This window comes from Ammodytes marinus, assembly GCF_949987685.1.
Source record: "Ammodytes marinus genome assembly, chromosome: 9".
Taxonomy (NCBI): domain Eukaryota; kingdom Metazoa; phylum Chordata; class Actinopteri; order Uranoscopiformes; family Ammodytidae; genus Ammodytes; species Ammodytes marinus.
Genome location: NC_137213.1, coordinates 9,627,575 through 9,639,846, shown reverse-complemented (window position 1 = coordinate 9,639,846; position 12,272 = coordinate 9,627,575). Strand labels below are relative to the sequence as shown.

At 41.6% G+C, this 12,272-nt stretch overlaps 1 protein-coding gene across 2 annotated transcripts in view; it reads right to left on the bottom strand.

Moving 5' to 3' along the window:
* Positions 1-261: 261 nt before the first annotated feature.
* Positions 262-12,272, bottom strand: part of LOC307255989 (solute carrier family 12 member 7-like) — a 28,095-nt gene continuing 16,084 nt past the window's right edge. The window contains exons 11-28 of one of the 2 annotated variants that reach the window (XM_080034827.1): positions 11,334-11,513; positions 10,641-10,739; positions 10,365-10,422; positions 9,454-9,628; positions 8,924-9,042; positions 8,705-8,803; positions 8,387-8,506; positions 7,972-8,076; positions 7,582-7,750; positions 6,992-7,187; positions 6,184-6,356; positions 5,563-5,694; positions 5,201-5,308; positions 4,424-4,510; positions 3,225-3,391; positions 2,872-2,886; positions 1,819-1,952; positions 262-1,274 (exon numbers count right to left, since the gene is read on the bottom strand). In XM_080034827.1, coding sequence (XP_079890953.1) covers positions 1,183-1,274; positions 1,819-1,952; positions 2,872-2,886; positions 3,225-3,391; positions 4,424-4,510; positions 5,201-5,308; positions 5,563-5,694; positions 6,184-6,356; positions 6,992-7,187; positions 7,582-7,750; positions 7,972-8,076; positions 8,387-8,506; positions 8,705-8,803; positions 8,924-9,042; positions 9,454-9,628; positions 10,365-10,422; positions 10,641-10,739; positions 11,334-11,513 — 2,228 coding nt within the window. In that variant the 3' untranslated portion in view covers positions 262-1,182. The remainder of the gene's footprint in view (positions 1,275-1,818; positions 1,953-2,871; positions 2,887-3,224; positions 3,392-4,423; positions 4,511-5,200; positions 5,309-5,562; positions 5,695-6,183; positions 6,357-6,991; positions 7,188-7,581; positions 7,751-7,971; positions 8,077-8,386; positions 8,507-8,704; positions 8,804-8,923; positions 9,043-9,453; positions 9,629-10,364; positions 10,423-10,640; positions 10,740-11,333; positions 11,514-12,272) is intronic. The other variant, XM_080034828.1, reaches the window with a different exon arrangement.

The window sequence follows — 12,272 nt, the reverse complement described above, 5'->3', positions numbered from 1 at the left end:
AGTCCGTTGATAGTCGACGGAATAATTTCCGTAAATTAAACCGCTGCGTGTAGTCTCCTCGGCAACTACACGCAGTTAATCGGGCTACACTGTGTCCCGCTGCTACGATGTCAACATAGTAACGTAGCTGCAGCGGCCAGTTTGCACCTTGTCAGGGCGAAAGTCCCTTTATGATTAGACTTAGGGCGACATAGTGTACAGTACATGTGAAACAATGTAACAAAAGAAAACTCTAAAGTTCCAGATTTTTTTGTGATTTGTTTAATGTGTGTGTCTTCTTTGTTGAACTTACCCACAACACATTGTACGCCAAGCCATCTGTGCTGGGCTTTAAAAAAAATACAAATATTAAATGAAAAGACTCTCACATGCAGTGTGACATTTTGCTAAACTAAAATGAGCTAAAAACGTTAAAATCACAAGAGCTGCAGTTCCTCTGTTGCATTTTCACAATATCTTCCTTTTTGATTACACTCAAGGCACTAGTGTTCTCTGTGACAAAAAAAACGGTAGAAAGCAATGTTGAAGGTGATCTTTGGATTACAATCAACACTTGTGCATTCGCCTAACAATCAATGGTACTTTGGCTTAAATTACTGATACAGTGATATGAGGCAAACATGACATTTCCTAAAAATACAATGACTTAAAAGCATTTTCAACTCATCTCGTGATTCCAAAGTCAGTGTTTGTCATATATCAGTGACGCTACAATAAATAAAGGCAGCTACGCTATAGCATCCCTCGTTCGAACCTATGATGGGCTAGTTGGCAGTTTCCACAAACAATTGAAATGCTAAAAATACTACACGTTAAGTTGGAATGACAGCTCTCTCAGAAGACACAGTTTATCTGAGGAAAGATCATCATCTCTGGAGTTAAGAAGCCCCAGGGGGGGAGGGGGTGGGGGGGGGGGGGGTGTAGAAGGCCCTCTGTGACCCCCAGACGATGCTCTGAGCTCTGGCTGTGCTTCAGGTACACATCCATGTCATTCCCAGCAACTTTGGTCCTCCAAACCGGAATTGGCACTGTTGTTTTTTTTCTCAGGACAGTTCCTCTGTCCGACATTTTTATCCATGTCCCATCTCAAATCCATGCCCTCCTCTGACAACCCTCCAGGGCCCTACTGTCCAACAATGTGTCCTTCCACCGCCCTTCCATAGTATTAATAACCTCCATGTGCTAAGAATAAATGGTAATGACCTCCCGACCTCCACCGCGGACCAACAGGACGCGGTCTAGGCCATCCATCAGGACCTCAAGGAACTCCATATCTGAGAGACACAGTCTGGTTAAGGAAATAACCTATTGTACATCAAAGCAACTGCTGGCATTTTCAGATGTATCCATCATAAAATAATGCAGCTTACTAAACTACTTTACTAAAATATTTCCATTTGAACTTACTTCCAACTTGCAATTCACTAAACCTCAGCGGGAAACGGGAGATTTTTACTCCACAACATTCACTTTATGGAAGTGTGTTAGATGACAACATGGATACCACTCTCATGTTTGGTAAAAATAAAGCCACAGCCAGCAGCCGGTAATTTTAGTTTAGCATTAAGACTGCAAGCAGGGAAGAAAATAGCTAACCCGGCTGCCGACGGTCACCTCTAAAGCTCACTTATTCGCTTTTTTATGTCTTGTTTTTAGCACTTCAACTTTTAACAAATGATATGGACCCCCTCCATCGTTTGCTCTTTGTTTACTGCTTTAAGTTATTCCCCTTCATTGAATGCATGGGTGGGCTACACAGTGTACACTGCTATGATGTCATCTTAAGTACGTGACCAATTAGCTTTAAAAAAAGGATACAGTTGGCGTCCCCTTTCTTGTTCTTCGGTGGACCTGGCATGTTGAGCAGAACTAGTTGTGAATCCTGGGATTTCTTGCGCACCACCTCGTTCAGCTTCACCGCTGTATGCATCCTCCGCACGTTGGACTGGTTGCTAACAGTCAGATGGTTGTTTCAGTACAATAGTTTACCACAACATCAATGAAATATACAGGAATCACAGTTTGGCTGATCGGGATTCTGATTATCTTTGTAGGAAAATGAAGTATGAGAGATGCATGCAGCTTCCGTATTTATCATGCAGCCTTACGCCGTTTCCACATAGCCTACGTATGTGGCCAGTGTCTGTACTATTCGTCAATATACCGATGGTGCCTCTTGTGTATAATGCAAGGAAGTACATTTCTATAAAGGCCTTTGCACACCGGGCACGACGCGATTAAACGCAACGTAAAAGCGAATGTTTTGAAATGTGAATTTTGTCGCGTCCCACTTTAGAAGCAACGTCCCAGAAAAATCGAACTCAGTTCTAAAAAATAAAAAAAGCAAATTCGCGATGCGAAATGACGGCGCTGGTGTGGAAGCTTGTATTGACTCTGTATACGTTCGTTAATAAACGGATTAATCGCACGAATAAAACGCGCCCGGTGTGCAAAGGCCTTAAGGAAGGACAACAACGACTGTAGCCATAGGGCTCTAGGCAATTGCAGGCTCTCACTCTCATCTGTGTCATCGTGGTATGAATGCAAGAGGCAACAATAAAGCAAGCTCTATTAATATGTAACTGATAACCAAATAATAAGGGGAAATCACAGCAATAGAATTAAAGAAGGAAAGAGATGTGTTTCATATCAGACTGATAAAGATGAACTGAGTCTAGTATGTTAGCAATAGGCTAGCCCGCACACTGACGCAGATTCACATATTAATTAATAACCTCTGGTTGACTCTCCAACGTGTACATTTGTATGTGGAAACAAGGCGTAACATTCGAAGCGTGACAGGAGACTCATGCAGAGTTCATGCACATGCAAAAAAGAAAAAAAAAAAAAAAAAAAGGTTAAGTGACTTACAGATTCTCCCACTCTCTGGAGGAACGGAGCAAAACACAACAAATCCAATGTCAACAAAATAAATCAAACAGCTTCTCGGTGAGTTCATCAGTCAATTTTAAGAGATGATCCATTTAAAAATAACTTTAAAATTGCACACACTAGCCAATAGCAAAATTACTGTATGCACAACCACTAACTGCTTGTAGCAAAGTACAGTACAACAGCAGCATATGAATAAATACATCAGAAAATAACACTAATGATGATAATAAAATAATAATAATGTTGAGTTAAAAATAAATATAACGTTTGGTTAGGCATGTTAGGCACTATGAGTAAACCCTGGTAGTGTTTCTTCGCGATCTACTTACGGTTTCATATTGAACATGTCTTTGACTCCCATGGCGTCCCTGTGTTTGTTCCTCTCGTGGATCAGTTTGTCTTTGGTCCAGGTCATGTGGACCCTGTCCGGTGTGGCGCCTGCAGCTTTCTCATTGGTGGAATGAGACGCTGTGTTTCGGTCGTGAATCAACTGGGCCTAAACACAAGGGGCACAATAATGTCAGACAATAACAAAAAGACAGACTTTTAAAGTTTGATTTTTGATTTGATATAGTTTAAGTTTATTTAAGTGAATATTAGCAGCAGTATTAGTCATTTTAATGTATGTTTTTTTTACCAGAAGTCAACGTGGCAAAGATGGATGTCGGTGCAAAAATGTTGTGGCTTTACATTGATGAGGGACATGAAAATAAGACCATGAGGAGGAAATGAAGACAAATGATGTAGCTATGGTTATTTTTTTAAAGGGCAGCCAGGTGATAGACAGGTGTATGGTGATGGCTTGATATGCAGGATAAGAACACAGAAACACACACAGTGGCCGCAATGAAACTCTTGCTCTGTTCATTTCATATACTTTAAATTACTGGCAGCATTCAGTTTGTATTGATTCTAGCGGCCTCTTTGGACAAACACGGTAGTGTTTTAACAACACTAGCTCCAGTTGCCCTGAAGATCTTTGATCGCGCGTTCCGGCAGATAATGCATTTATTTTGGAAGCGAGTGAAAGGGAGACTGCAGGGTGAGGTAATGTATTTATATGTGACAGATGTCAGATTAATAATCGTATTATGATGATGGTGAAACGTTCCCTGCAGTCTCTTAAAAGGTCACAGTGAAGTGAAAAAGATTTTCCAAGTTATGTATCCCAGAGTAAATTGTGCAGGACCCAAAACAACATTGTGTTGCTTTAAACTATAAACAGAATGGTTAGTAAACCCCTGCCAAGGTTGACTTAAAATAGTCTCATGTAGACATCCACTACCAAGTGTGTGGTGAGCATTTCAAGGCACTCGCTAAGGGATTTGTCTTCCTCTAGTGGCAGCTTTTGGTCTCTGCGTACAAAATCGTCCATAAGCATCTCCTCTAATATGAATGGAGGGAAGACAGCAAAAACTGAGGTTGAACATCTTTTGACGAATGGATGATCATGATAGAAAAGAATGGCATGGCATGATAAATGGATGGACCGGTGACATCATGCTTGCTTTTCTGTAGCCATGGCTACCTCTTCCTCTGGTATGCACAGGCTGTCCAGTGACGGGGCCTTCTTCCTCTTTATGGAGCCACGTGACACATCTGTGATGCTCTGAATCTGAAACCGTTGGTCCAATCACAGAGCAGGGTTGGGTGTTTGTGTGTGTGTGTGTGTGTGTGTGTGTGTGTGTGTGTGTGTGTGTGTGTGCGCGCGCTGTGTCATTGTATGAACACTGTGCTTTGCTGTATACATTCCATCAGACACTTCAAGAAAGAAGTACAAATGTTGGGAAGAAGTCAGAATGTCCAGAATACTGTTTAAATACAATTTTGTGAATAAAGTCAAAATGTTAGAATAAACTCGGTATTTCAAGACTGCTCAAGAATAGAAAAGATATTGACAGATTGGAACATCTGTGATCGTCAGCTCATGAGCAAATCATTATTAAAACACAATAATCATTCATCCTATTTATCATCTACAGGCAAACAATGGGCTAAACAACCAGACGTCCTCCACGCTCGACTATTAACTGAACTGCACTGTATAAGAGTGAAGCTACTGAAAATGTTCCTCTTCAGTGTTTCCCTCTGTAGACGGCCCCTGCACTTTGTCTCACAGCCCGCTGCACAAAGAGAACAATGTAATTTATTCACTAAATTGTAATGTTAACTTTTTAAAGTGGATAAAGAGAGAAAAAAAACATCCTCTTCTCATGGACCCCAATAGTCTACACTTCCATATAAAGCAAATTTTGCACGTTATGTGAATATTTCTAAATGTTGTAATGTGAGTGTGACGGTATACCTCTCTCTCCCTCTCAGTTCGGGAAAGCTGCATCTGTTTAAGCATCTGAGACCTCTGCTCCATCACCAGCGTCTTCTCATAGGTGAAGGCCGAGATGTCGCTGTCATGCTGGGAGGGACACACACACAATATTAGCAATTTCAGATTCAGCAAATCCTACTCAAAGTTAAGGTCAAAGTATACTTTATTATCCCAGAGTTGGGAAATGTGTATGGTCAAAGTGCTGTACATTTAAGACACATAGGCATACAAGTAGGTCCCCCCACAGACTACCACTTGGATCTGCCATGGTGAGAGGCGAGAATGAACTAAATACAATGATCGAATGACAAGTGACAAAATGAGTCACAAAATATCCTCACCATCTCCACCACCTCCACCATGGCGTCCAGCCGGAGTTGGTAGAGGAACATCTGGAGATCTTTCTTCATCTGGATGGAGTTGTCGTCCATCTGGGCCACGGTGAAGATTCGCATTTGACACTTCCTCCACACCTGCAGGAACAGGAGATGTATCAGTATATATATGTATATAAGCTGCTGGTTACACACAGTCAGACTGCCAATCAAATAGCACCAAATCCTAAAGCTGTGGTCCTATCATATGAGGGACATTTAAGCAGGAAACTCAGCGATATAAAACCATCTCAGTTTGTTATCCTTGTTAGGGAAGGACTGGCAGTCCTTTGATGATCTTGTAGGGGCCGATAATATTTGTTCTGCTTAGTGTGTTGTTTTGACGTAAACATTGACTATTTCTATGCTTTATAGAGTCTACAACATGGGTGATATTGAATCTTAACGGTGTAGATTCATGTTTCCTTTGATAGCAATTGTAATTCAATTCGTAAAACCCACTTCAATAATAACACATGCACACACACACACACACACACACACACACACACACACACACACACACACACACTGAAACACACACACACACACACATACACTGAAACACACACCTATACACACACACACCTTGTGTTGGCTGAGTAGAAATGGCAGCAGCATGAGCAGTCCTCCATCATGTACGATCCACCACACGTCGATGGTCCCTCCCTCCGTCAGACGATCATGGTTGCCGGGGAAATTGTCGATATTTTTAGCGACCAGCAAAGCCTGCTGAGCTGACGTGGTCTCCCTCACCGTCTCTGTAGGGGCCAAGCAGAGTTAAAGATTCCCTCGCTGAAATCTGGTCTAAAACTAGAAAAACCCCAGCCAGAAGGTAAAGCCCCTAAGACGTTACAATAAGGTACAAGGTCCAACCTTTGACCTTCCAAACATCTATTCAGTTCATCTTTGAGTCAGAGTTGACATTTGTGCAAAGTTTGAAGAAACTCCCTCAAAGCCGTCTTGAGATATTACGATCACAATACTTCGATGTCACACTCACAGTGGCCTTGACCTTTGACCTCTTAAACTTAATCAGTTCATCCAAAAATCAAAGTCCGAGTTTGAGCCAAATTTTTAAGAAATTAAATCAAAGGCTTATAAATATCTTTAGACCATGTACTAATAAAATGGAAGTGTTCTCTTTTCAAAACGCCACCGCAAGCGTTTAATAGCCGTTTTTATTTTCAGTTTTAGCCGTTAGCCCGAGGAGGGGTGGGGCCTACGACTTCTAGCTTACAATGCTGGAGAACAAGAATACTTCTACATCCGGAACGTCGCGTGTTAGGCTGCGGTGTCCATTTCTTTATAGGTATATGGTCACACTAAGTACTGATACTAGAGAATTGCCTGGTTGTCTAGTTTGATTATGAGATGTTGTTGCTGTTTAATGTACCTATGAAGTTCTTCCTTGCCAGTGTGTCGCGGGCCAGGGTCCATCCTGTGGGCCAGGCCATCAGCACTGCGTTGTGTTTCATCCCTCCCAGCCCCGCTGACTGGATGAGCAGAGAGAAACCGTCTCGCAGGTTAGACGCCACCACCACGTGGGAGAAGGCCTTCATCTTCTCTGCCACCATGGCTGCCTTCAGGTTCTGCACGGAACAAGGTGAGCAAATACAATGTGGGGAAGGAGAGGGAAAGGATGATACGGGGTAAGAAAGGTCACATTTTATTAAGGTTATACAATATTATGGTAATGTTGTGTTTTTTAGCTTGCATCCAGAAGAAATAAAAAAATCTAACAATGCATCTTTTAAAAGCATTAAGAGAATGTTGACAGGATATGTGAGCGCTTTAAGTGTACACATTTTCAACAATGTCCCCAAAAACTCAATGTTACAAACTTCATGAAGGTAGAATTTATGGCTTAGCTTTTTATTCAATTGTGCAGGTGTACCTAATAACGTGGCCAACTCTGCAAAGCCATACAGGGGACTAATACAGGCAGGAGAGAAGCAAAGATAACTAATAAAAACAGTGCCAAACCTGCTCTCCAGTCTTGGCGTCATTGCCCCTGGTCATGTATGTTCCCTCCAGCACTGAGCAGACGATGGTCAGTCCTCTGCCTGCTTTGAGCTGCGTGCTGAAGGACATGAGACGAGGGTGTCTCACTGACATGTCTGCGTCCAGCTTACACAACACCAACAGCTGAGGCCTGAGGACAAGAACATAAGGAATTCAAATATGAACAGTGTATGATACAAATCCAGATGTGGAGTGGAGTGTAAGAGTGGTTATCAATTATTGATGGTAAGCAATGCTCATCAATGCACTTAATACAAATTCAAAATAAGATATATTAAAGGGGAAGTGCACCAATTTCAGACATCAAAGTGTGATTTCAGGTGTATATGAGTAAAATCCAGAAATCCTCACCTCCAGTTTTTGGTGTGTAGCGGTGCTTCCTCCAGCCGGATGAGGGCGTAGCGTGCTGCGTTCAGGGACAGGCCTCTGATCCCGTCTCCCCATTCCTTCACCGCCCTGCAACCAAATCAGATGGTCCACATGGGAATGTTACACAATTTAAAAGACATTACAATATTTTGTCCGCTTTTAGTGGGTCGGGCCTTCCTCTACTGACAACATTTTTTGTTATCAACTTCACGTCTCCAAGCACACAATATAAATGATACGCTTGTTGACATCATGTATTGTTTGTGTGACAGGGAGCAAGTTGGTCCGATGATCTGATTTTGAGCACAGTTAAAAAGCTCTCAGTGTTTTCCCTTGTGACTTCTAAGAAAGAATGAATGATGATTTGTTAACCCTCAAACTTCCAACACACACTCACCCTCTGTACTCAATGTACTTGTAGATGCAGCCGGCTATCACCATGGCAACCAGGGCGTAGTACCAAGAGGAGATGAACATGAGGGAGAGGCACAGACTCATCCCTAAAAATGACAGAGTCCTACGACACAACACACACACACACACACACACACACACACACACACACACACACACACACACACACACACACACACACACACACACATGTACAAACACAATAATACAGGTTTAAGGTGGATTTAATGGAAGCTTACATCTGTCATAACATTTCTATGATTCATTTAGTCACAGAGTTTAGTTGGAAGCCGTTTCTTACCAGTGGTAGAACTTGAAGCGAGGTCTCCAGTTGGGGGTACGGAGCAGAGTCTGAACGGCACAGGCCAGGTTGACAAACAGATAGCACATGAGGAAAAACCTGAACAGACACACATTGATAGAGAGAGAGAGACAGAGAGGGATAACATGTCACTTAAGCTACACAGATGGAAAGCCGGTGTTTTTTTTGTATTTTTTCAACAGTGTTTCTACGGCGTACATGGAGAGGATGGGGGCCACGTCATCCAGGGAAGCAATGAGGATTCCTATCTCACAGATCCCCACTGTCAGCAGCAGAGCCCAGGTGGGTTCACCGTTGGCTTTACCGTGACCAAAGACCTGAGAGAGACAGAGACAAGAGGTCTGTTACAGTACTACGCTAATAGGGCAGAAATATAGAGACACACATCGTATGATCAAGGGCAAAGAGGCGGTACAAATGGGTAGTTTTGTTTTATTTAACCCTTTAATTAAAATAATTGGCCAATACAGTGTTCAGTTATTAAAAAGCAGTTTTTTTTCTTGTACAATAAATAAAAATGGATGGGTTTTGATGGCATAGTTGCACATCAGCCACCACTTTTGTATGATGATTTTGTATCATTATTAAAATATATGTATGAGTTTTTTTGTTTTTTTTTCACATACATTTATTTCACATGTTATGCAAAAAAATGCCAAAGGAAAAAAATATTCAGGTTCTACAGTATAACAAATGAAATACCAGAGATCCTTTTGCGTAACACTGACCTGTAAGAATGGTATGATGCCGTCTCTAGCGATGGCCTGAAGCAGCCGCGGGGCGCCGGTCAGGCTCTGAAGCCCCGCCCCACAGCAGGAGAAGAAGGATCCAATCACAATGACCCAGGGCGAGGGCCAGGCCAGTGTGCCAATCACTGGGTTCTTCTTCACAGAGTAACCGAACCTGAAAACACCCACCACCAGCATCTCACAGTTGACTAGGTGTGCCAGGTCTCTACAGTACAGTGTTACAATGACTCGGCTGCTGTCGTTACCCTGAATTCTTTCTCAGTAATCAAATAATATATATTTAAAGGAGAAGTAAGGGATATGTGTGTTGTTAATATACTATATACTATCACTATATTCATACAGCAGTCACATAAACAGTAGGCAGAGTTCATAACACAGGTCTCCCAGTCAGCTTTGCAGTAATTGCCAGTAAAAATGTTGGGTATCCCACTTGTTTTTGTACAATCAGGAGACAGAGTGCTATAAAGAAGTGGGGTCTCTGTGCCCGTGAACGATGACTCGCTGCTCTCCATCACTACACTTTTCTGACAAAGACGGCTGCGCGTTCACGTGGTGGTGACGTAGGGACGAGGGAGGGGACCGCTAACTGCAGTCACTGACATGAAGTTAGCTAAAAGGACCATATCACTTACTTCTTCTTTGACTATACAATCATTGCATATGTTATGTTATACTCGCTCCGTAAACAGCATTTTTGGAAATAGACTGTAGAAACTGAGCAATGTACATTTATCTTCTTCTTCACTGTCAAACATCAGTTTAAAACTAAATCTTAATTAAATGATTCTGTGTCCGATTCTTTACCATATGCTGTAAAACAAAAGCAAGACACATTTGTTTATCTTCAGAGTTAAAATGAGCAGAAAGTCAATTAAAAACACACTCACTTGTCTCTCAGCACCACTCCTTCAATACAGGCCCCGAACAAGACCACACAGGAGATGTCTGACCGGGAAGTTAAGATGGAAATACCTGCACTAGGATGTAAAAAAAACTAAAATGAAACCTATCCGATAAAGTCAGTCACGCTTGCCCTTTGCATGGACACACACACACCTCCTCCTACACATGCACATGCCTGTGTGTGTGCACGTTAAGAACTTTAGGTTTATACTGTAAGGTGTGTCAGCTGCACACACTCTGAGAATGAGTCTGAAGGATACAGATGAAAGAGGTGGTGAGAATAGCCATGATGGTTCCTATGGGGATGGACCTCTGGGCATCTCTGAGATCACCAGACCTGTTAGAACCAGCCATTATACCTGTAAGTAAAAAGACACACATAGACACACAAGGCAGACATTAGTGATATGTCAGTGACGGAGTAAGTAAAGTTCATAAAAAGTGCTTACATTTTTTAAATTTAGAGTAGGTAAGTATAACAAGCAAATCAGAGTGTTTCATTTTGTAACATATTGATTTTTTTTTAATCATCTTATAATTAACGTGTTATCTGTTTGCTGATCGAGATTAAGCAGTTTCTTCGACTATTTTAAATGAAAATGAAATAACGTTTTGAACTGCAGAATGCGTACTTGATCAGGAATCAGTTATTGAATCATTAAAGTATTTTGTCAAAAAAAAGGGAAGAAAATCTAGTTCGATTATTTCAACAAGTTTCTGACGGAAATCAACGAAGGCTTTAGAATCGACAAGCTTGCCTTATTCTTGACAATTACCAAAGCTGGTTGACTTTTGATTAAAGTAGTATGTTGGTATATGAGGTAAAAACTAACTCAATCAAACAGATAAACTTAATGGATATAAAAAAAATATATATTTCTGTCCAAAATGAAAATATTAAAACAGTACATTTGGTAAAACACTGGGGTAAATACAGGTGTAAGAGCGTCTACCTGTGACAGAGGGGAAGTATATTCCCACAAGCAGAGTGAAGTAGGTGGTGATGTCATTGAAGACGTAGGGCATAGAGGTGTTCATGGGCGTGTTCATTGGCGTCTCCTGGACTTGGACTGAGTTTTGACTCTTCTTCTCTAAGTATGTACCAGCTTCACCGTAGTCGCCCCACAGGTTGTCTGAAAGGAAACAATAAGAATCATGGACTTGATGGCACATTCAGATTCCTTCTGTGTAGAGCAATTGATGTCAAGTTGATTGTTAAAGGGGTAGTTCAGTTTTTTTGAAGTGGGGTTGTATGAGTTTGGGTGAGACGTCGCTGTAGCAGAAGTTAGTTTTGTACTGTTGCAGAAGGGGCCAGCAGAAAAAAGTGTTTTCGCCACGTCTATAAATGCTTACCTAAAAAATGAATAGCCGTACAATTGTAGGTTACATTGTCAAAATATAGTTTATTTTTCGCTGCATTGGTTTGCTGTCAGACTTATTTTTGCACTTTCTTTCAAGAGTAGTGCTACCATGTACAGTATTGCTACGCCAACTTGTGCCTTGCAGTGCAGTGTATAACTCCACCCATCAGCTGTTAGACCATTCACTGTGGACATATGAGGAAACCTTCATGAACCCGAGTGTAGGCCTACAGAAGAACTGTCTCTTGAATAAACCTCGGTAGCTCTAAGTCGAACAGCTGATTGGTGGAGTGATACGCTGCACTGGTGTATAATACTTGGCTGAACTATGCCTAAAAAAAAGCATAAAAAATAAACAGCTGTCTTGCGGTAAGCTAAAGCAGTGAAAAAATCCTACATTTAGCGCACAATTGAACCGATATTTATTTTTTGAAATCGCGAAAAGCTGAATGGTCTTTCCGCTGGTCCCCTCCCCAACAGTACAAGGCTGACTTCTGCTACAGCAAAGTCTCCCCAAACTCCTTAAAGTGA